Here is a 24012-nt window from a genome sequence, read left to right as displayed (position 1 = left end):
TCTCAGGACTGCCTTTGCTGTGTCCCATAGGTTTTTGGTTGTTGTGAGTTCATTTTCATTTGTTTCCAGAAAGTTTTTGATTTCTTCCCTAATCTCGTTCTTGACCCATTCATTCTTTAATAGCACGCTATTCAGTCTCCATGATTTTGCATGTTTTGGGTTTTTTCCTTTGGGGTTGGTTTCTATTTTCAGTCCCTTGTGGTCAGAGAAAATGCTTGATATGATTTCAATTTTCTTGAATTTGTTGAGGCTTGCTTTGTGTCCTATCATGTGGTCTATCTTTGAAAAAGTTCCATGGACACTTGAAAAGAATGTGTATTTTGCTTCTTTGGGATGAAAAGCTCTATATATATCAGTTAAGTCCATTTCCTCTAGGGTATTGTTAAGTGACACAATATCCTTGTTGATATTTTGTCTGGAAGACCTGTCCATTTTTGATAGTGGGGTGTTAAAGTCCCCAACTATAATTGTGTTGCTGTCAATATCTTTCTTGAAGTCCTCCAAGATTTTCTTAATGTATTTGGGTGCTCCTATGTTGGGTGCATATATATTCACAATGTTTATGTCTTCTTGGTGGTTCTTCCTTTGAGTATTATGAAGTGACCTTCTGGGTCTCTCTTTATGGCCCTTCTTTGGAAGTCTATTTTGTCTGATATGAGTATTGCTACCCCTGCTTTTTTTTCCTATCTCTTTGCTTGGAAAATTTGTTTCTAGCCCTTCACTTTCAGTCTGTGTAGGTCTTCTGTCCTGAGACGGGTCTCTTGTAGGCAGTATATGTGTGGTTCATGTTTTCTTATCCATTCAGCTATTCTATGTCTTTTGATTGGAGCATTTAATCCATTTACGTTTAAGGTTATTATCGATAGGTAGTTATTCATTGCCATTTTTTCCTACCTGTGTTCCTCTTTCTTTCTCTTTTCCTTCCTTTCCTTAAAGCAGTCCCTTTAGCATCTCTTGCAGAGGCGGTTTGGTGGAAGTGTATTCTTTTAGACTTCTTTTGTCTGGGAAACTCTTTATTTGGCCTTCTATCTTGATTGAGAGCCTTGCTGGGTAAAGTAGTCTTGGTTGCAGGCCTCTGGTTCTCATTACTTGGAATATTTTTTGCCATTCTCTTCTGGCTTGGAGTGTTTCCACTGAGAAGTCAGTTGCTAACCTTATTGGGGCTCCCTTGTATGTTACTTCCTCTTTCTCCCTTGCTGCCTTTAAGATCCTCTCTTTGTCTTGGAATTTTGCCATTTTAATTACGATGTGTCTTGCAGTGGGCCTCTTTGGGTTCCTCTTGCTTGGGACTCTCTGTGTGTCCTGGATTTGGGTGACTTTTTCTCTCCTCAGTCTAGGGAAATTTTCCATCATTACTTTTCCAAACAGGTTTCCTATCCCTTGCTTCTTCTTGTCCTTCTGGTATTCCTATTATATGGATATTGTTACCTTTCATGTTGTCCTGCATTTCTCTTAATCCCTCTTCATTCTTTCTGAGCCTCTTTTCCTTTTCTTGCTCTTTCTGGTGTTTTTTTTCTACTTTTTCTTCCAGCTTGCTGATCCGATCCTCTGCTTCATCAAGTGTGATTTTGATTCCTTCTACTGTGTTCTTCAGTTCAGAAATTGTATTCTTCATTTCCTCTTGGCTCTTGTGGATAGTTTCTATTTCCTTTTTCATGTTGATATAGTTTGCAGTGAGTTCATTGTAGTTTCCCTGTAGTTTCTGGTAGTTCTCTGTGAGCTCAGTGAGCTTCCTGATAACCATTGCTTTGAACTCAGTATCTGATAGTTGACTTGCCTCTTTTTCAGTTAGCATTTTTTCTGAGGCTTCATCCTTTCATTTCATTTGGGGATTGTTTCTTTGTCTTCCCATTGTTTGTGAGACTCTTCTTGTTAGCCTCTGCTTCTGAAATTGATCTATTCTGACTCCCTGGGTTTATGGTATGAACTTCTTTGGTAGAATGCCAATGGGATTCTTGGTGCTGTCTCCTTAATATCCTGTGCTCACTGGTCTTGAGCTGACATTTATGGGTCTAATACAGTCTAACTCCAGTCTTTTCAGCACTCCAGGTTTTATTGTCTCACCTGTTGGGAAAAAGAGAAAGGGGAGGGGGAAAGGAGAAGGGAAGGAGGGGAAAAGGGAATAGAAAAGGAAAGGAAGGAAGGAAGAAGGAATAAAGAAAGATCAGAGGCAAGATTAGAAGGAATTTTAACAAAAATTAAAACAAAAGAATAAATAAAAGAAGGCAGGAAGAAGGAATAAAAAAGGTAAAGGATGGAAGGAAGAAGGAATAAAAAAAGAAAGGACAGAAAGGAAGAAGGAATTCAGGGGGAAAGGAGGAAACAAAAAAAAAAGTCTTCTGCTGGCCTTAAAGTGGTCAGGTTAGTTCTGCTGGTCTTCCTGTCTGGGAATCGGGAGGGGGTGGTTGGAGGGATTGGTTTCATTTTTCTCCCTTCCTGAGCCACACTCTTCGCCATTGTTGAGCCTCCAGTCCAGTTCCTCAGGGTCCTTCTCTTCCCCACTAGGCCTTTAGTTCACCAGTTGTGCTGTCCTTGAGTTGCACCAATTAGGGGCAACTCACACACCCCCTTCTTGCTCTTTGCTGTCTTAGATGCTAGGGGCTCTTGGTGCTGCTATGGGGTAGTTCAGCCCCCTACTGGGTTGAGTCTTTCCAGGGAATGCAGTGTCCCCTAGCCCTGCAGCTCCCCTCTGCTGGGTGTTCTGCCTTCCTCCTAGAGAGCCAGTAATCCCTGCAGGGCTCTGAGCGCAGGGGCTAGGTTGGAGTTGTTCAGAACCGGTGCTTTTAGGTGTGGTTGCTTGCAGGCAGCCAGGCCGTTGATCAGCCAATCCGCTGCTTTGGGCCTGGGTCGCCCGCAGCTGCAGCCAGTGGGTCCGCAGCTCTGGGCGTGGTCAAGTGCTGCTGGTGGGTCCACCACTTTGGGACTGAGTCGTGCAGCGGGCCGGTCCACCGCCTTGAGCCTGTGCGTGGGGCAGCTAGCCTCTGCTCCTGGTGCACACCCACGGAGGTTTCAGGTGTGGGTGCCCAGCTGGGGTTTCAGGTGTGGGTGGCTAGCTGGGGTTTCCGTTGTGGGCCCCCAGTCCGCTATTCTGGGTGTGCACAACCGGGCTTCAGGTGAGAGCTGGGGCTGCTTATCCCGGGTTCACAGTCCAGTGGCTGAGGGGGGAGGGGCACCTGAGGCTGCGGCTGCTGTGGAGACTTCTCTATCTAGCCGCTGAGTGCCTCTATTTTCTTTTTCTTTTTGAGAAATTCTTCCTATTCAAGCCCCCCTGGTCCAAACAAGCACCTGGCTGCTCACACAGCCCAGCCTGGCTCTCCCCTAAGAATCCTGCAGCAGACCCTGCGCCTGGGCTGGGGCTTCAGCCGCCCTGGTTCCCCGTGCAGGTCCCAGGGACCTTATTGTCCTTAAGCACTCTTCTTACCGTCAGATCTTTCAATGTCCTCTATCTTTGGTCTCCAATCTTCATATATGCTGGAATACCGTTGGCTGTTCGCTCTGCTCCTCAGATCAGCTAGGTGTTTCACTGGTGTTGAGGGGAAGTGGACTCCGCTCCCACCTATCTCACCGCCATCTTCCCATCCGTTCAAATATAGTACATTTCATTACCCAATATTTTTTAAAAATCACACTTGCTCACAGTAGCAGATAAAGGCAAGTTTGTAATTTTCACTTGAAACTTTTAATTGTATCTTTGGCAACAAATACTGCCAGTTGCTTTTCTTGAATAGACAGGCTCACTTAGCTCATTTTTTGAGAAAATGTCTGCCAGACCCCCAACCCTGAAGAACCATAATTTGCCTGTCAATTGTTTGTTTAAATAAATATGGTGTTCCATGGGAGAAAAGCAGCTAGTTCAACGCACAGCTCAGTCACACAAGTGCCTTTCCTGGAGACCAACTGTGTACTTTGACATAAAGCCCAAGTGCTTTACATGTACTTACCACTTTGTTATATACAATGTTCGAGATTTACTAAAATATAATAAAATTTATACTTTTTTACTGCTTTACCGAGGACTTTTCCAAATGAAACTAGCATTTTCTTGACCAGGAGTGAGTGGTGGTGATGAACACTTTGGTGCCACTACCTTTTTCCATGCTCAGGCTCCAGTAGTGTCACTCACAGTTGTTTTTGTCTCATTAGTGCAAAATGTCAAAGCAGTAAAAAAAGGCAAGGAGATCTTATTGTTGCTCTGAAATACTTTTGATGCTGCAGACTCCAGGACATGGTCTTGGTCATGGTCCAGACCCCCCTTACACACCCGCAGGGGCTAACAACACACTTCGAGAATGCTGGGCTATAGCATTAGCATTAAGGGCATCAGCTTTTACATTTCAAAGGCCTGGGCTTGAACCCTGCCTCTGCCTCTCGAGCCAGGAAAATTTGGGACACTTACTTCTCTGAGTTCCATTTGCTCATCAGTAGATGGGTATAATAACCACCCCACTGGCCTCTTGAAAAGACTAAGTGCGCTAATGTATGTGAGCACTCAGTATATACTCACTATTGTTATTTAGTAAGTGCTAGTGTTTCCCAATATGGCTCATACAGATTTCCTAAGCAGGGGTGTCCAAACTTTTGGCATCTCTGGGCCACACTGAAAGAAGAAGGGTTGTCTTGGGCCACACGTTAAATACACAAGCACTAATGAAAACTGATGAGCAAAAAAAAAAAAAAGGTTTTAAGTAAACTTACGATTTTGTGTTGGGCCACATTCATAGCCACCTTGGGCCACATGTGACCCGTGGGCGACAGGTATGACACCCCTGCAAAGTTTTCATCACCTCATCAACTTTTAGCTTCAGTTAGCTAAATCCTCACCTATTATGGCAGAAACTCAATAGATTATAAATGAAGAAATAGAGGGTGAACATATTGTGTAAAGGTTTGGATGGAACCATGAGAAGAACCAAGTCAGAGATGGTTAAAATAAAAGAAAAGCTTGCTATGAAGAGTAGGACTCGGGGTGAGGAGGTGCAAGCACGCCTGAGGTAAATGCTTATCATTAAAAACACTTCTGAGTGATTTAATGTTTTAAATTGTTTGCATAACTAAATGTCTTAATAAATTGCATGAAAAGAAGTCCAGGATACCAAAGATCATGAGTCTGTTTTCCACCAAAGACTGTATCACCACCAAAGACTATGAGCCTGGTTTCCTTGCAGGTTCTCCATCAGCTATATTGCTCTGGGAAATAAAGACTTGCAAAGATTCTTGGGAACTAACAGAGTGGTGGAACAATGGCCTGGATGATTCCTTGTTGTTTAGAGCAAATGCAGATGGGCAGATTCTATCCAATCTGTTTATCACAGGAAAATGATAACAACCAACACCAAATTAGTAATTATATGTGCCAGGTGCTATTCTAAGTTCTGTACAAATATTAACTCATTAAATATAATGAGGAAACTAAGACACAGAGATGTTAAGTAACATGCCCGGGGTCACACAACTGTATGTATTGACTTAGCATTTGAAACCAAGTAATCTGACTCTAAAGGCTGCATTCTTAACTATTGTACTGTACCAAAGAAGCAGAAAAAAAAGAGAGGGAATTTTTCTGGGAGGTCCTTTCTCCCACCACAGAGCTTATTTTTAAAATCCCAATTTTGTTTTAAAATATCCTGTTTAAAAAAAACAGTTTGAGTTCATCAGAAACTCAAGAAAAAATGAAAAGTGTACCCAAAACCCATGACAGGATTTTGAACAACTTGTTAGGTGTTTGAAAGAAGACTTCATTTGGACATTTTTCTTTGAATGACTCAGAGATTATAACATTGAATCAGCAAAGAGGAAAATGTAACCCAGGAAAACAGCTTAGTTTCGCAATAAATATTATCTGCATAATCAAACAATGATCAGTGGTTTTCAGGCTTTGGAACTGATCTATAGCCCCAATGTGGAAGACATTAGCATAGCTTCAGAGCAGAATCCAAATGCAATGAATTTTGACAATGAAAAAGCAAAAATGCAACTCACAGACTTAGGTAGGTAGAAGGGAGAATGTGGACATCCCCATTCTATAAGGTGGGAAGCTAAGACATTGTACCCAAGGTGGATGGCAAAAGAAAGGAAGATTTGTGTTATTTTTTTAGACATTAGAAAGGTAATCAATACAGAGGGTGGAGTGAGTTAGCTAAATCCTCACCTATTATGGCAGAAAGTCAATAGATTATAAATGAAGAAATAGAGGGTGAGAATATTGTGTAAAGGTTTGGATGGAACCAAGAGAAGAACCAAGTCAGAAATGGTTAAAAGAAAGAAAAGCTTGCTATGAAGAGTAGGACTTGGGGTGAGGAGGTGCAAGCACTCCTGAGGTAAATGCTTATCATTAAAAACACTTCTAAGTGATTTGATGTTTTAAATTGTATGCATAACTCAATGTCTTCATAAATTGTAACATAATGTTTAAAGCTTTTGAGTAAAGTATGAAGAGTTTGAACGTGAAGAGAAAAATATAACCTTGCTACTCTCTTCGACTTCTTAGAGCAGAAAAATAGGGAAATGATATTCATTAGATATTTACTAAACTGGAAGTAGCAATCATTTAGGGGTGAGGGAGTTAGATTGTAGTAAGGGTAGAGGGGAAACTTTGTCTTGTCTATTTTTGTTTTAAAAATTTATATTGGGGAGAACCAAGATGGCAGCATAGGTAGACACACTGCGCCTCCTCGCACAACCAGAACTGATAGAGAATTGAATGGCAAGGAAGTCCGACACCAAGGAAATAAAAAATAAACATTCATCCAGACCAGTAGGAGGGGCGGAGACGGGCATCGGGGCAGAGAGGACTCGCGTGGCTGTGGCAGGACTGAGACTGGTGGAGTGTGGGATGAACGGGGCAGGCAGTCTGACCACTAGCAGACCCTGTGGCCCCACATTCCCACACAGATAAACCGGACAAACGGTGGGGATCGAAGCAGACCGCACAACCCAGGGCTCCAGCATGGGGAAATAAAGCCTCAAACCTCTGATTGAAAATGCCCATGGGGGTTGGGGCAGCAGCAGGAGAGACTCCCAGCCTCACGGGAGAGGTTGTTGGAGAGACCCACAGGAGCCTAGAGTGTGCACAAGCTCACCCACTTGGGAACCAGCACAAGAGGGGCCCAGTTTGATTGTGGGTAGCGGAGTGAAAGATTGGAATCCGGGGGAGAGTGAAGCGGGAGCCATTGTTCCCTCTCAGCAACCTCCCCCATGTACAGTGTCACAGCACAGCGGCCAGCGTTATCGTGCCCTGATGAACACCTAAGGATCCGCCCCTTTCAGTAACAGACGCGCCAAGACAAAAAAAAAAAAAAAAAAAGGCCCAAATGACAGAACTCTTCAAAGCTCCAGAAAAAATACAACTAAGCGAGGAAGAGATAGCCAACCTATTGGATGCACAGTTCAAAACACTGGTTATCAAGATGCTCACAGAATTGGTTGAATCTGTTCAAAAACCAGATGAAAAAATGAAGCCTATGCTAAGAGAAACAAAGGAAAATGTACAGGGAACAAATAGTGATGTGAAGGAAACTGGGACTCAGATCAATGGTGTGGACCAGAAGGAAGAAAGAAACATCCAACCAGAAAAGAATGAAGCAACAAGAATTCAGAAAAATGAGGAGAGGCTTAGGAACCTCCAGGACATCTGGAAACATTCCAACATCCGAATTATAGGGGTGCCAGAAGGAGAAGAGAAAGAACAAAAAATTGAAAACTTATTTGAACAAATAATGAAGGAGAACTTCCCTAATCTGGCAAAGGAAATAGACTTCCAGGAAGTACAGGAAGCTCAGAGAGTCCCAAAGAAGCTAGACCCAAGGAGGAACACACCAAGGCACATCATAATTACATTACCCAAGATTAAACATAAGGACCTACATCCAAGATTACTGTATCCAGCAATGCTATCATTTAGAATGGAAGGGAAGATAAAGTGCTTCTCAGATAAGGTCAAGTTAAAGGAGTTCATCATCACCAAGCCCTTATTATATGAAATGTTAAAGGGAGTTACCTAAGAAAAAGAAAATCAAAAATAGGAACAGTAAAAATGACAGCAAACTCACAGTTATTAACGACCACACCTAAAACAAAAACAAGAGCAAACTAGGCAAACAACTAGAACAGGAACAGAACCATAGAGATGGAGATCACATGGAGGGTTGTCAATAGGGGAGTGGGAAGGGGAGGGGGGGGAAAGGTACAGAGAATAAGTAGCATAGATGATAGGTGGAAAATAGACAGGGGGAGGGTAAGAATAGTGTAGGAAATGTAGAAGCCAAAGAACTTATAAGTATGACCCATGGACATGAACTATAGGGGGGGAATGTGGGAGGGAGGGGATGGGCAGGATGGAATGGAGTGAGGGGGAGGGGAAATGGGACAATCATAATAGCATAATCAATAAATATATTTAAAAAAATTTATATTAAAAATATGTTTTGTATTATTTTTATGTTAAAAGTATTTTAATTACAAAATACAATAGAAAAAATGTGCTACTCAAAGAACAGGACAAAAATCAAATATCCAGGATTTTTTTAAAAGAGAGAAATGTGTAGTCATTCAATCTGTCTCCATGGATTTCTAGAGGCAATCATCCTGTTCTATTCCCCTCTCCTAAGGGATTAGAAACCAGGAGGTTGAATTCATTTCCACTCCAGCCCCTAGCACTTAGGAGAAGTCAGTTCTCCTCTGTGGGCCCTACACAAGCTTTTAGTGCATTTGACAGGTAGGTTTTGAGCATCTATTGTAGGCCAGGCAATTTGGGGACACACAAGCCCTAAGAGAACATTTCTGTGACAAGACCTCTCCCCTGACTAATCCAGGACCCCTACTCCAAGCTCCACGAGCATCCTGCACTATTCATCTGGGTGCATTTCTCACCCACTTCCCTACACATTTATGAACTTACCAAAGACAGGAACTTGCTTACTTTATTTTCTGCTGAATCTTCAGCACCTAATGCAGTGTCTAGCACATAGTAGATGCTCAATAAGGACTTATAGGGCAGGTGACATGGGCTGGAAGTACCCCCAAATGCAAACCACTCGTGTCACACATCCTAAGGATCTCCAAGCTGGGAAGGGGGACCTGCATGGGAGAAGATACCAGCTGCAATGGAGAAGGGTGGGGATTCTATGAGTTAGGGAGGGCCTGCCTGATAGGACAATGACTCTAAGATTCAGTAAGCATTAGAAACCTCCATATTATTGTCATTTTTTACCCCAGTTCCCCACAATGAGAAATATAATACTGAAAATGATATGAGCTTATCTTCAGGAGAAGAACAACAATGCTGAAGAGATGCTATTACACTGTGTCCAGTCTTGGAGAAGATCAAGGCAGAGATGGGACAAAAGCTTTAAACACTAGAGTTGACAGTCTTGCTGTGGGGAACAAGGGAAATCACAGGATAGTGTTCCTTCTGTCAAGCAGCAAATAATGCAGTTAAGGAGAAGACTCAGACATGGAAAACTCAAGAACATGTTATTCCTGGGCTCAAAGTCAAAGTCCTTACAACTTCCTTCAAGATCCTGAACTGCCTGGCCTCCAGTACCCTTGGCTGATCTTCTATACGTCTCCTCCTCATTCCTCCTCTTCAACCACACGGGTTTCCTTGCCCCTGAGCAGCCTAGGAACATCCACACCTCTGGGCCTTTGCATTCACTGTTCCTTCTGCCTGGAGTACTTTCCTCCCAAGAGCCACCAAGCTTGGTTCCCCATCTCCTTCATATTTTAGATTAAATGTCACCTTCTCAGGAACCCTGCCTTGACCACACTATTAACCATTTCATCCTTCTTCCCACTCAGCCCATCCTCCTGCTTTAGAACAGTTTGGAGAAAGTCCAGGGGTCGGAGCTAGGACTCTCCATTTTCTCAGCCAGTGGGATGTCACTGCACCTAAGCCCCAGGGACTCTAACTAGATAATTGTTTGGGGGAGTGACCCACTGAATTTTCCTGAGTTCAGACCTTAATATTGCTTGGAACCCAACCACTGCCATCTCCTCACTGCTTGGAAGCTAAGCCATCACTCACCAGTTTGAAAGAGCAGAAAGGAACAATTGCTATGCTGTGCTGCAGAGCTTGGACTCAGATTCACACTGTTGCCTCTTGATTTGGTCTTTTTATTTTTCTCTATACACTTAAAGTCCTTTGATTGTGAGCCAGATTCATGTTTACTGGAAAGTAATAGTTTGAAAAACCAGGACTCATTTGGTAGTATATATTTTAAGGCATTTTAAGCTGATAAACAATTAATTGGTCCTGCTGTTCTTTAATCAGTGAAGGGTCAAAATGATTTGCTGTAAATATGCATCTATTTTAACTGCTCTATGCCAAAACCAATTTCCAAAGGTGACAGTAGAATTTTGTAATAGATGAGAAGGAGGAAGACACCCATGATTTTTTTAATCACTTTAATTTTACAGGTAGGTATTATTGCATTTCAAGGCAGCTATACATGATGCTGAATAGCATATGTTGCAGAATACAGAATGGTAAAAATTCCTTTTCTTAGGTATGCAGGAAACTAAATAAATATAGACTCTTATGCCCAAAGAATATAAACCATGTCTGCTGGATGTGTGCACAATATGTGCACACAACATGTACTTTCTTTTTTCTTCCCCCAAGTTTGCACCACAGTATTGAGGGAATTTTTTAATGAATATGGAACTACTCTAGATAATATTCAAGGAAAAGATGAAAAATAAGGGATGGAGCAATAAAGTTGTCTAGTCAGACTGCCTCAAACTACAGGACTCTGCATTACTAACAGTTGTGGCAGGGATTATAAGATATTATTTAAAAGGTGGTTTGTAAGCATTTAAGAGCAGAAGAGTGATTGCTAGAGATTAGTATGGTTTCCTAGGAGAAGCTCAAGGTGACTGAATTATCTCAAGCAACACATTAAATGTATATCCATTGAGCATCTAATATAAGCCAGGCTCTGGTTCTAGGCTGGCATTTCAGGGAAATATGGTAGATAAAGAGTATTTTGACAATAATAAGGTACTTGATAATGCTTCTCTACAACATGCAGATTAAAAGGTGGACAGATGATGTTAGGTCTTACCTGCCCCAAGCTCATCTTGGTTGCCCAGTTTTAGACTACTCAAGCACAAGGTCACTGAGGACCAGGCCTGGTATACATTGGTATATTGCAAATCTGTTGGGTGTTTTGTGGTCTTTAGAAATGGCTTTGGCCCTCTGAGTGTACTGCATGAGAATCGGGCTGCAGATCCCTAAGTCACAGTCATCTAGCCAGAAATCTTGACTCTTGGCCTGACACAAAGTCTAAAACTCAAAGAAATCAAATAAATGGTGTGGCCAAGTTTAGTATTCAGGAAGTGGGGCAGCTGCAAACTTAACAGCATCCCTGAGTTTGCAAACTCCCCATCTTCAGTGTAGAAGTTGTCAGAATCGGCTGATGGTTTGCTCACCTGCCCCAGTCAGACTCTTTGGGAAAGAAGCTGTTCTCAACTCTAACGATTGGTGTGGCCTTTTAAAAAAAAATTATATTTGAACTCCAGAGGTGGTATTATTTGAGGGTTTTGTTGTTTGTTTGTTTGTTTTTGCAGCCTAGTGCTGCCACATCTAAATCATGTTAGTTATATCATTTCTTTTCCTTGACCTTGCTTTCTAGATTTGGAATAAAAATTGGCAAAGGTTTTTTTCCCCCAATATTTCTAGTCATTGAGAGATTCAGAGCCAATGACTGACACAGAAATGTTTTTGACATAGTAGTGGGCAGTTTGGAGAAGACCTACCCCACCAGGCCTGGGCCCTTGAATTAAGGGAGTGAGTGTGGTGGTTACAGTGAAGCTTCTGGTTGAAGCCCCAACCCTGCCACCACCTAGCAGGTGATGTGTGAGCTAATTTACCTCTCAGCTTCAGTCACCTTATGTGAAACAGGCCTACAAGTGGCACACAGGGCTATTAGGAGATAACAGTTGCATCTGTTTATCCAATTGCATGGAGTAAGGTTGGAGTCCCAGCTCTGTCTCTTCCCAACCATGTGCCTTTCTGGGTCTCTCTGTAAAATGAGGCAATAAAAGTATCTTCCTCCTGAGAAGTCACAAGGATTGAATACTATTTGCCAAGTGCATACTTAGAACAGTACCTGACATATGGTATATACCTGTTAAGTACATAAATAAATACTCAGGGTTTATCCTAGAAATGAACGCTTCATCTGTCCCAATAATCACAGCTTGGCACAAAGAAAGCACTCATTAAGTGTTAGATATTAATTATTTTTACTACTTCCTGGTCACCTTTTTCTGAGATTCTCATAGCCCATCCACTCCTTCAGCTTCTTTGGAGGTAGACTTGAGGGTCCATATTGGAATCATACCTGCTTACTGATCCCAGGAGGAAGGGCATGCCTACCCAAAAGTGAGTTCCTTGTGCAAACTCAGGAAGCAGCCCTGAGGTGAGTTTCTTGACTTGCTGGGAGCTCTCTTAGACAGGAGAGCTCCTAGTCTAGACTTTGCTATTTATCTGCATCACTTGGGAGCAAGCCTTGAGAGATCTTCAAAATGTTAGCTAAATCTTGAATTCTCCTTCTCCTACGTCATTTGTTTTTTTCCCAATTTTAACTAACTCTCCTGCTCCTTGCCCCATAAGTGTCAATACTCCTTTGGGTTCCGTCATTTTCCCTCCTTATTATATTCACTGGGTTTTCTCTGGCACTTCTTCGGTACTTTCATGTCTTCACTTACCACCTATGTTTAGATAGTTCTAAGTATCATTTCAGGTTTCACCTCCATCCTAAGCAATATATTGTTATTCTTAAAATTTTTGGAGTATGAGACTCTCCATGAAAGTGCATATTCACACATTTTTCTTGAAGTTTCATGAGCACAACAAACCTTAGCCATGGAGCTACATGGAGGGGGGTACCTCTATAAAGAGTCCCGATACTAACTGCCTTTTATGGTTCTCAAACTCTTCACCCTCACCCACCCAAAATCTCTGTCTGATTGGGTCTACCACTAGTGTCCCTTCTTTTTATTGCCATCAGAACATTGACTCACAAAGCTTTCTTCTCTTGCCAGCCCCCAAAATATTTACTGTACACTTGGTCAGGGGCTGCCTTTTCCTGGAGAGCATTAGAGAAAGGAGGATCTCATTGACTTTCTGTCAACCTCTCCATGTCTCAGAAAGAAGCCAATACATATGTGAGCAAAGGACTAAGTGAGAATTCTCCAGGAAATAAGAGATGATCCAACAGAATATCTGATCAGATGAACAGTCTATGATAAAGGCAAATAGTGAAAGAAAAAGAAAAGCAATTCAATACTCTTGGAAAAACAAAGGATACTTCCACAAATAAAATGTTATCATAGATTTCTATACATTTATTCAGTGAGATATAACAGGGATCAGCAAACTTTACTTTTTCTGTAAAGGGCCACACAATAAATATTTTAGGTTTTGCAGGCTAAGCAGCAAAATTGAGGATACTATGTAGGTGTATATACAACAAGAGAGAAAAAAATTTCCACAAATTTTTATTGACAACATTCGAAATTATAGATGCTTAAATATGAATTTATTTTTATGTGTTGTAAAATATTATTGGATATTATTTTTTTCAAACACTTAGAAATGTACAAAATATTCTCAACCTATGAATTGTACAAAAATAGGCAATGAGATGATTTTGGCCCATGGGCTATAGTTTGCCAACTCCTGAGATATATGTCTCACATTCTATACAACATTGAGATTTAAACTTTTAGAATTTTAGAGACAAAGCATGATGATGTTTACCATGTTTATTTTATGAGTCTCAAATCAGTGGAGTATAACTGTGTGTTTTATTTTTCAACTGGGTTATATCCAATCCTTCATTTTTTTAAATGATATTTTGGGCAGATTTCATAACTTTTCAGTCACTGTTGGTTGTTGAAACTTCCAATTGCATATCTGATTGCAAAGTTATGTCCCTGATCCAAGCTCTTGTAGATCCTAGCACCTGATATTGTAGATCAGTATGTTGTGGCAGGGAGCAGAAAGAAAATAAAAGGCCCAAATATCACTTTGTTGGTTGAAGGTGCAAACCTCTATTGTTCTTTGTTACTGCTTCTCCAGTGCTAGCTGGAGGACTGGAGGACTCTCTGAATGTCAGGGTGCTCCCTGTTGACTGTCTTATATAAACACATGTGTTGGTTATTGGAGGGCCCTGAGTGGCTTTCCACTGCCACTTCCTTCTCTGGTGTGGGCTCTCTGAGTCTGGCCCAGCCTTTTCCATTCCACATTAACTTTCAGCACTGACAACTCATGGCCCCATGCTGCTGAGCCTGTGCTACCTTGTGAACATTTTTTAAAAGGCCCTCCTCCCTTTAGATAAACTCAGTTCTGGACCAAGGTGCATAGTTTGGGAAGTGAAGCATAGGATGACTGTCACCCCCTGCTTGACTCTAAAGCCAAGCCATCCTGGGTGGGGTAACATCTTCTTAAATGTCATGTAACCCTGGCTACTACTTCTTGCTTAACAGACTTCTCTGTTGGGTGGGATGCTAACAAAATGGCTCAATCTCATCTATCCACTATTGGATCCACTAAACTCATAGGACCTCCCCATTCCACACAGGCTTCCCCATTGCCAGTCCCTCTCTCAGCCCTGGTGTTTAATTCAACTTTCTTGCTAAAGTAGACGCAGGAGCAGATGAGAAGTTGGGCTAACTAACAAGTATCCAATCCAGGAACAACATGCCAGTTTCTTTTTTTCCAGACACCCTCAAATTTGATGAGCAATTCTTCTTGAAACCACTGAGGAACTAAAAGTATTGGGAGGAAAGATAGTGGTATAAGAAATCTAATATCACTTTTCCTAGCAAAGAAATATTGTCTAAAATGGATGAATCAAGGACTACTAGTCAACATATTACTTAGAGGTATGAAGGAGTGAAAGAACCACAAGAAGAACTGAGGCAGAAACAGTGGAAAGCACTTGCTACTTTTGTTTTCTTATCTTAACAGGTGAAGGAACTTATGCTCAGAGGTTAACCAACTTCCAAGATAAGAATGCAGTCTATCTGACCTCAGAACCCCTGTTGTCTGATATTCTCTTTTGTCTCTCATAAATTATTAAAGGCCCATTTACTCCTACACTGAAAAATTGGGCTCTGGCAGGGTTGTGGGAATGGGGAAAAAGAAAAACAGCACTGGAGTTTTATATAAGCTTCTCTTTAACCTCAGAAACATTGGTTCATTGGTGGTACTTCTACATGTCAGAGTATAATTTCCAAATTGTTAGTAACACAGTTTCATTCTCTTAAAATACACAGGGAATTCATGTCAAGTTTTATTCAATATACCAGTGAGGGAACCAGCTGAATGACAAAGCTAGTTCAAAGGAGGATGTTATTTTTTTTTCAGTGAAAGTATTCTGAAATAAGATTGTTAAGTTAGATATAAAACTGATTAATGTCCTACAGGGTAGGCAATAAATTCACAATATTTGTGTTGATCTCCTCTAATGAACAGAAATCACTTGCATCTCGACTGAACAAAAACTTTACATATATCTTCTGAAGCTTTCTACAAGTAAACATATAACTGTGCAGCTGGGCTTGAATTCATAATGAAAGCTAAGTCAGACAAAATTACCTTCTCCAACAGAATCAGAGGACCCCGTAGGTAAGCTAATTAGACACCGCTCTATGAGATCATTAAAAGGACAGAGTCATCTTATTGCCCAATTCCTTGTTTTATTTTTTCCTGATGCTAGTAACCCACACTGGCCACTCAACCATGGAATGCAAATCACTTGTCTTTATTTTAATCCAGAAGGTAAAATTTCAAATATGAACCAAACAGAAGTATTTTCAAGGCATCTACTTCCTGAGATGGGTAGAGTCCTAGAGTCAGAAGGTAGAGGGGCTGGATTTGAGATAGAAAGAAGAGTATGGCCTTTCCACCAATGATGACACATCTAGGAGTAGGATTCAAAATGCTTAAACTCTAGTAGGACCCAAGACCTGCCAATTAGAATAGATGCTTTCTTAGGGCTGGGGTAGGATCATGATGGTCTTGCTGGGTTAGGTCTTAACCCTTTATCTCACAGATATAATAGATGTCTGGGAGATTCCAGGAAGGGATAGGGTGGCTGTATTGATGGTGGAGGATTTGGGTCAGGAGCTGTTTACCAACAGGTAAGGAAATATTTCAAAATTTTAATAACCTGTGTGGCTATACAGATGAGTTCTGGCTGAATGTTAGTTAAGCTCACATCCTTACTAATTCTGCCATTACTCCAGTCCTGACCGTCCCCCACCACAGTCATGGTCACTCTTCCCCATCCTGCCTGAACACTCCAGCCCATGTCTTTCTTGGGCTTTAGGGACAAGGAGGAACAGTGCAGAGAAAGGAACAGGGAGAAGTTCAGGAGTAAGAAAGAGTAAGAGAGTCCTGATATATTCCACACTCATTTAGACTCATGTCTAAAAGAAGGCACAACATTAAATCTAAAATAGGAGGCACAGAAATGACTACTTGATACTGTTTGTAAGCTCTAGGGATATAGCAGTGACACCAACAGGCAAGAATCTCTAACTTTATCAAGTTTCTATTCTACTGGGAGATAGGAGAAATATGAGTTCGTGTGTGTGAAAGCACCTGGCACTGGGCTTGCTACACAGGAAATACTCAACCAGTGTTATATCCTTCTCTCAACCCTTCCTCAACCATTCCTTTCTCACTTCCCTGAAGGCTTCCAAACACATCAATAAAGCTGTAACCCCATCTGGCTGAAAAAGTCAACCATCTGGAGATTTGGAAATATGGGAGAACTTCTAATGACTGGCTAATTTAAAAAAAAATTTTCAGCCACATGTTCGATGTCATCCAGGCCCATCTGTAGCAGAAATAGCAGTGTATTGAAACTCTTTTCCATAATTTTAATTTCTATGCCCTAAAATTCTAAATGGGCTTTCTCTTCTTAGTAGGCATTTAAAAAATGAATTTAAAAAGTGATTATTGACTAATGAAGAGCAATTCAGTAATCAAATTTGAAAAGAATTTTCAAATAAGAAATTTGAATTAAACAGGCCTTTTAGGTAACTTCTAGGGCTCAAAACTGTCAGCCCATGTGTCAAATTCAGCTACAAAGCAAGTTTGCTCTGGCTGACAACACTTTTTTATTTTTTAAGAACATTTTTATTTTTATGTTTTTTGAGATTTTATTAATTTATTTGTAGAGAGAGGGGAAAGGAGGGAGAAAGAGAAGGAGAGAAACATCAGTGTGTGGTTGCATCTTGCATGCCCCTAACTGGAGACCTGGCCCACAACCCAGGCATGTGCCCTGACTGGGAATCGAACCCATGACCCTTTGGTTTGCAGGTTGGCACTCAATCCACTGAGCCACACCAGCCAAGGCTGACAACATCTTTTTAAAAAGTTGAATAAGTTGCCTGTATTTTAAAGATTAAGATAGTTTATATCTGGCACTTTAAACCTTGAAATATTGAGCCAAATTGGTACATATTTCCCCAGGGTAAAAATCAACTTAAGCTAAGTAGTAATTGTCCCTTAGAATGGGCTTGTGCTCTCTAATTTGCCACAGCCCTCACCACTCTTTATTGCCCCCACATTGAGAAAAAGTTTCAGTTCCACCTTCCTAAATGCACTCTTACCCCTTCCTGTTCCCCATAGAATTGAGTGAATAATACTGTGAAATGCTTTTTTCACACTTTATATGTATTACCTGCCTAGTCCACATGAAAATTTGGATTGGCACCCCCGAATATTACCTGAAGCTCTCATTTTAAAGATTTATTTATTTGTTTGTTTATTTATTTTAGAGACAGGGGAAGAGAGGGAGAAAGAGAGGAAAGAAACATCAATGTGAGACAGAAACATCAACTGGTTGCTTCCCCAAGTTGGTGCCACAACTGGGGACCAAACTTGCAACCCAGTCATGTGCCCTGATTGGTGACCTTTTGTTTTGCAGGACAATGCCCATCAAACTGAGCCACACTGGTCAGGACTGAGGCTCTCATTTTAGATTTGGATAAACAGAGATCCAAATGAGGAAAATAACATGCACAATTCACGTAAATGTTAGTGACAAAAATGTGATTAGCTGCCAGGGTTCCTTGCTCCCTGGCCAGTGCAGTGATCTTTCCACTGTCTAAATACATCATTTTGATTGTATTTAGGACTTCAAGAGAGAGGTTTTCCCAATGAGAGCATCACATGTCAAGCATGTTCTCATTCAAATTCACACGTTGCTATTGAAAATCCACAGCAGGTTGGGGCACTACTCTGTGAATGCTTTGCATGCTTTCCAGATAATGAGTCAGGCATTCATTCTGGTTTCTCAGTGTGGGTGTCTCTACATAGGTTGATTGTTTTTACATTCCAAGCATGTCCTTGTTGCCTCTGAGTCTGCACCTGTCTGGTGGCTCCTGTGCCCCTGCAGACACTGCACAAGCATGCTGAGTGTTCTGGGAGGTGGGGCATCTGAATGGAAAGACCCATGTGTCTGGGCATTTTCACAAGCTAATGTCTGTACATTATAGTAGCAACCTATATCCACCAGAGCATGAGTTAATGTTCTCTAGCAAGTGCTCTGAGAAACAACATGGCTTAGGTGAAGTAAGTGACTGCTGACTTGAAGTATGTGACCTTGGCAAAGTTATGTAATTTCCCCAGCCTCAGTTTCCTCATCTATAAAATAAGGGTAGTAACACCTATATCACTGAGCTCCTTTGAAGGAGAAAATTAGTTTTTCAAAATTCTTAGAACAGTCCTAGCTCCTAGGAAATGCTAATATAAATGACATCACGGTGAGTTATAGAAATTAAAACTGGAAACATTCCTTCTCTTGCTTCAGCAATGTGATCCTTCCTAACACATGTAGTCATCCTTAGGCCCATTGTAAATATTCAGTACACATTGGCTTTAACATCATAATAGCCTGTAGGACTTTTAGAAAATTCAGACTCCAGTGATCCACTGCAGACCTATGGAAATAGAGAACCTAGTTGTGGGATCTGATAATCTATTTTTTAAGCTCATTATGTGATTCTGATAACTAGCCAAGTTTGAAAGCATTTGATGTACTTGAATATCTTTCTCATACTTGAGTATCTTTAGTGGTGGGGAACTCATCACCTCTTAAAGCTTCTTATTCTACACTGGATACTTTTTTTATACTGAGGTAAAACCTGTTTACTTCCAGCTCCCACTCCTACCCCCTTGAGGCCACACAGAGCATTTCAAATCCCTTTTTCATGAAAGCTCTTCAGATATTTGCAGACAGTTGTCATGTTCCTGCTGAGCATTCTCTTCTTTAGGACAAAATTTAGGCTACGTTCTCTCATGGTTCTTAAAAAAGTGTGGATTAACTGACTCTTCTAATTTGATATCTAAAAAAATGAGCTATGAAACCCCTACTTCCACCCTGTAATTATCCTTTGACACTTAAAGGGCCAGAAAAAATGAGGACGTTGAGGTTCTGGGAGATACCAAACAGGAGATGATTGTGCACCTTCCTTCCATCAGAGCACAGGCCTGTCTACTGCACGTGTCTGCCCATGCAGAAAGCAGAGGCTCCTGCAAATTCCTTGAACACTTGGTGTAGTCAGTACATGAAGAAAAATCTTTTTTTAATAACAGTTGTAGTATTTATTTATTTATTCTTTTTCTTTATTGAATTTATCAGGGTGGCGCTGGTTAACACAATTACACAGGTTCCAGGTGCCCAATTCCACAACACATCATCTGTACACTGTATTGTGTGTTCACTACCCCAAGTCAAGTCTCTTTCTGTCACCATTTATCCTTCCAATAACCTCTTCCATCTCCTCTCACCCTCCAAGAAAAATCTTGGCTTTAGTTTCAGCCAGGCCCATCTAGGTGTTGGTTACATTGATGTACACATAGCTAAAATTTTATTGTGATTCATTAAAGTTTATGCCTCTTACTGTTTTTAGTACTTCAAAAATGTAAACAAAAAAAGTAGCTGGATCAAATTGCATGGAGACTGCAACAAATTTTCTCAAAAGAATTCATCTCACAAATAACAAATCTTAGATTCAACCAATTCCTATTTAATTCAAATTCTCACTTTTGAGAATGCCTGGGTGGGGCTCAAATTCCTTGTGCAGACTGTAAGCATAGGACATGATGTTGGAGAAAAGAGAAAACTTCAGTTGAGAAATGCTAAAGATTCAGGAATCATAGGTCCTAAAGGGGGAAGCTAGAACTGGTGTTTAATTGTGCATTCTGAGGTTTCATTCCAAGAGGCAAAAGAATCGGGAATAACTGAAACACAGTCTACATGTGGACATATTGGTAGGAGTCTCAGATTATTTCTTATGCAATCCCTAGAACCATGTAGGCATCAAAACATCCACAAAATTACAGCTTTACCAGGGACCATTCAATTCCTTATTGTCAATATAAGAATGCAAATTACAGAATTTCCCTAAGGCAAATGACTTCACCATACCCAAGAACAAATAATCACAAATATTAGCTTTTTGTTTCCTAAACAATTATTCTTTAATTTCTATCAGTACACTGGATAAAATATGAGGTTTGGATAGTGCTAATTTAAGACCGCCTATTCCAAATTAATCATTTCCCAGATTAATAAACTGAGGGTTGAAGAGGACAAACGTTTTAGCCAAGGCTGTGCAGATAGTTTGCAGCATCACCCAGGTATTTTGACTTCATGCACAGCGATTGTTTTTGCATTTAAAATAGTCTTTTCCCACCTGGACTTCCCACCAGTTGCAAATTTGCATTGGAAACAGACTCAATTTTAGTAAGTCTTGCACTCAGACGGCAGTTGTTTGGAGTGTCAGAACATGGGAAGAAGGCCAGGGAATGAAGCAATATTACACTAGCAAGTGATGTCATAGCATGATTTCCTAAACGATTGACATAAATGCAAGTTCTCAAGAAGCCCTGATGAGTGCCAGCCAGTGAGAATGCAGGCATGGAGAACCAATGATGAACAGGGAGGGGAGCATATAGAAAACCCAGCTTTTCTTACCCATGATTGTGACAAGCTTCACAGATTCCTTAGAAGCCCATGAAAACTTCCTTCTAACCCTTTAAACCAGGGCCTTCCCTCAGGCACATAGGCTCCAAAAGCTTTGATTTTCTTCTCTTTCTGTTTTCTACCACTGACATCCAGTCATTGTCTAGTGATGCTGAGAGTGACTCCTGGTGTAGTGAAGGCAAGTTTAAACCCAAGAGCTTGACATTCTAAAATTGATCTGTCCTCTTCATCATAATTGAGAGCTAATTCTCAATTTTTTAAATTAGAAACAATAAGCTACCATTCTTGGAGAATCAACCTTATGCAAATATAATGGAAATGTATTTTGGGGGTGTTGGAATGATTTAGGAAAGAAGACATGTGGATACCAAATACCAAGACTTTAGTTTTGTTTTGATCCCAAAATAATAAAATGTGTATTAAGAAGGAAATATTCTTAAAATGTGTGTATGTGTGTGTGTGCTGGAGTTCACATATGTTAGTGTGGAACTGGTTGGCAATGGAAGTTCATGCAAATATCTAGTTAGACCAAACTCAGAAGAAACTGATAAGACTATGTTGATAAATAAGGAATAGCTTAGAGTGTATCAGACTAGGTCAACGAGTCGTGCTCTGGGTGTGTGTGTGTGTGTGTCTGTCTGTCTGTCTCTGTCTCTCTCCCCCTCCCCCTCTTCCTACCTCCCCTCTCCCACTGAAATACAATTTGAGCAGAACCAAAGACCCCATCTCAAGCCAGAGATCAACGTAGTTCACAATATGTTTAGGGATTTTTGTATTTAAGGACTTTTCTCAATTGCAGAAGCTGCCTAGAGTGCTATAAAACCTCATATCATGAAGCTTATACTAAAAACAATCAATAAGATCGAACCCCTTAATACCACACAACACAGCATTGGTCTTACTGGGAACAGTCTGGACGTCTGCACCTTCTCAGCAATAATTTGAACCATTGTTTTTCCCTCCATTCACAGCCTCGACCTCCCCCAACGCCCCAGTGGAATATCAGAATACCAGAAACTGGATTATTAGGAGCCATTGAGAGGAATTTGTAAATACCTTCCAGGCAGCAGGTCCTCCACAACCCCGAGTGGGTCATTACTTCTTCATTCTTTCTGCTGGTTTCATTATCACTTGTAGATTTAGTCCTGCACACACCTCTGGAATATAACCAGTAGTCCGTGCCCACTGCAATGGTCATTAAACTAAAAGCTGCGAAGGCTCCCACAGTGGTGATCAGCATCTGGATACCTCTGTCACACATCCTCATAATTCTTCATGGTATTCTGAATGGCTGGGGGTTGAAAGGGAAGTTCAATGCCAGAGGAAAAAATCGTTCTGCAGCTGGGTAACCTAGGGCAGGCTCTTCGAAAAATTCGTGTCTCCTTTTGTCAGCATCGACAGGGACTTTGGGAAAGCTGGAATTTCCTGTCTGGAGCTCTCTCCAGTTCCCTGGTCTTCCTATGGCCCTCGGAAGGGTGCAGGCTCCAGGGGGTTGGTCCACATCACTGCTGCCTTCTGAGGGTCCCTGGGTTCCTTTCATTCCTCAGGAGCTTGGTAAAGATGAGAGTCCGTGCAGAGCATGGCTCTGGAACCTGGAGCTGTCAGCTCGGTTTGAGATGCGCCTGGCTTCTCACAGCCCCGGAGACTCAAAGCAAAGAAATCTAGAGAGGTCTCTGTGTGTATGTGTGCGCGCGCGCTCGCGCTCGTGCGTGTGTGCGTGTATGTGTGTGCTTGTGGGTGCGCAAACGTGTGTGCTGGGGGTGAGGGCGGATGGCAAAAAATAGCACTGCTGGGAGGCGGGTCGCTGAGAAGAGTGTTCATTGCTTCCCAGCCTCCGAGGAAAGCTCTCCTCCTGCTCCCGACACCCCCGCTTAAACTGGAGAAAAGACAGTCCTGAGGCTGGGGCCGGCAGTTTCGGTGGAGGGAAAAGGGGTCTTTGGTGCTGAACGGACAGCTCCCTTTCCGTTGCCCCGCCTCCGCCTTCCAAAGGCCCGGGGCTCCCTTCAGGTCCGTGAGCTGAACCGGCAGCTACCAGCCTGTCACTACCGTTGCTCCACCCCAGCCTTTCTAGTGACTGGGCTAAAGACCTCGGCTGTACAAGGGTCCTCCCTTACGCCCCGTCCCCGTCGGCTCTGTGTAGTCAAGCCTACGCTCTGCTCAAAGTTTGGGGAGCTCAGGGCAGTCCGAGCCCCGGGTCCTTGCCCTGCACCACGACCCCATTCCTCCGCTCCCTCAAGGGTTAAGGAAAGGGGAAGGGGAGAGAAGACCACGGCGCACTGTGGCGCTCTCACAGCTTTCACCCAACGCTGCGTCTACCCCTCCCCCTTGCCCCCCCCCCCAGCTCCCATCACCAATGAGCCAGGCAAGTTTGCCTTGTGCTGCGGTCGCTGCTGGAGCCCATTGGGAAAGATCGAGTCTTCTTAAAGGGGACTGCCACTCTGGACTTCGGTTCTATGGCTCACTTGGGAGGGCAAAAAGTGTTGTCACAGTCCCACCTGTGTAGTTTGTCTCACTCTTGTTCCCCACAAAACAAGCCAATATGTCTACCGTCCTTTCTCTGGATCTCTGGTTTATACAGAGACAAGGTGCTCAGATCAGACCTGGAACTGGTTATATACATATAATCATGTACTTCTAAAAGACAGAAGGAACTAATTGTATACAGACTCTGTTGTACACATATCAGGGAAAGGGGTGTGAAATATTGGTCTATGAATATACATCATATATTTTAACATTCCTACATTGGGAGGGGGTGTGATGGATTCAAGAGGGGAAAGTCACTGAAAGTGTCAGATTCTTTCCAAAGGTCCCTGGGACGTTCATTTGTTAACATCCTTTCTAAGTTAGACAGAAGACAGGCAAAGTTAAATCTGATGTTCTTGTTAGTCCAAAGTGCAAATGCCACTGCACACCCCAAAATAAGTGAGACTCTCCTTTAGAAACAGTCAATGTCACAAAAGACCAGCATTTAACCATCTTTTTATTACTATGTATTCTTGCA

At 41.8% G+C, this 24012-nt stretch overlaps 1 protein-coding gene across 1 annotated transcript in view; it reads right to left on the bottom strand.

The window, feature by feature from the left end:
* Positions 1-22895, bottom strand: part of CACNG3 (calcium voltage-gated channel auxiliary subunit gamma 3) — a 97219-nt gene extending 74324 nt beyond the window's left edge. The window contains exon 1 of the mRNA XM_024560517.2: positions 22065-22895. Coding sequence (XP_024416285.1) covers positions 22065-22275 — 211 coding nt within the window. The 5' untranslated portion in view covers positions 22276-22895. The remainder of the gene's footprint in view (positions 1-22064) is intronic.
* Between the last annotated feature and the right edge of the window lie 1117 nt (positions 22896-24012).

Source organism: Desmodus rotundus, chromosome 1 (assembly GCF_022682495.2).
Source record: "Desmodus rotundus isolate HL8 chromosome 1, HLdesRot8A.1, whole genome shotgun sequence".
Taxonomy (NCBI): domain Eukaryota; kingdom Metazoa; phylum Chordata; class Mammalia; order Chiroptera; family Phyllostomidae; genus Desmodus; species Desmodus rotundus.
This window is presented reverse-complemented; position numbering and strand designations above follow the sequence as displayed.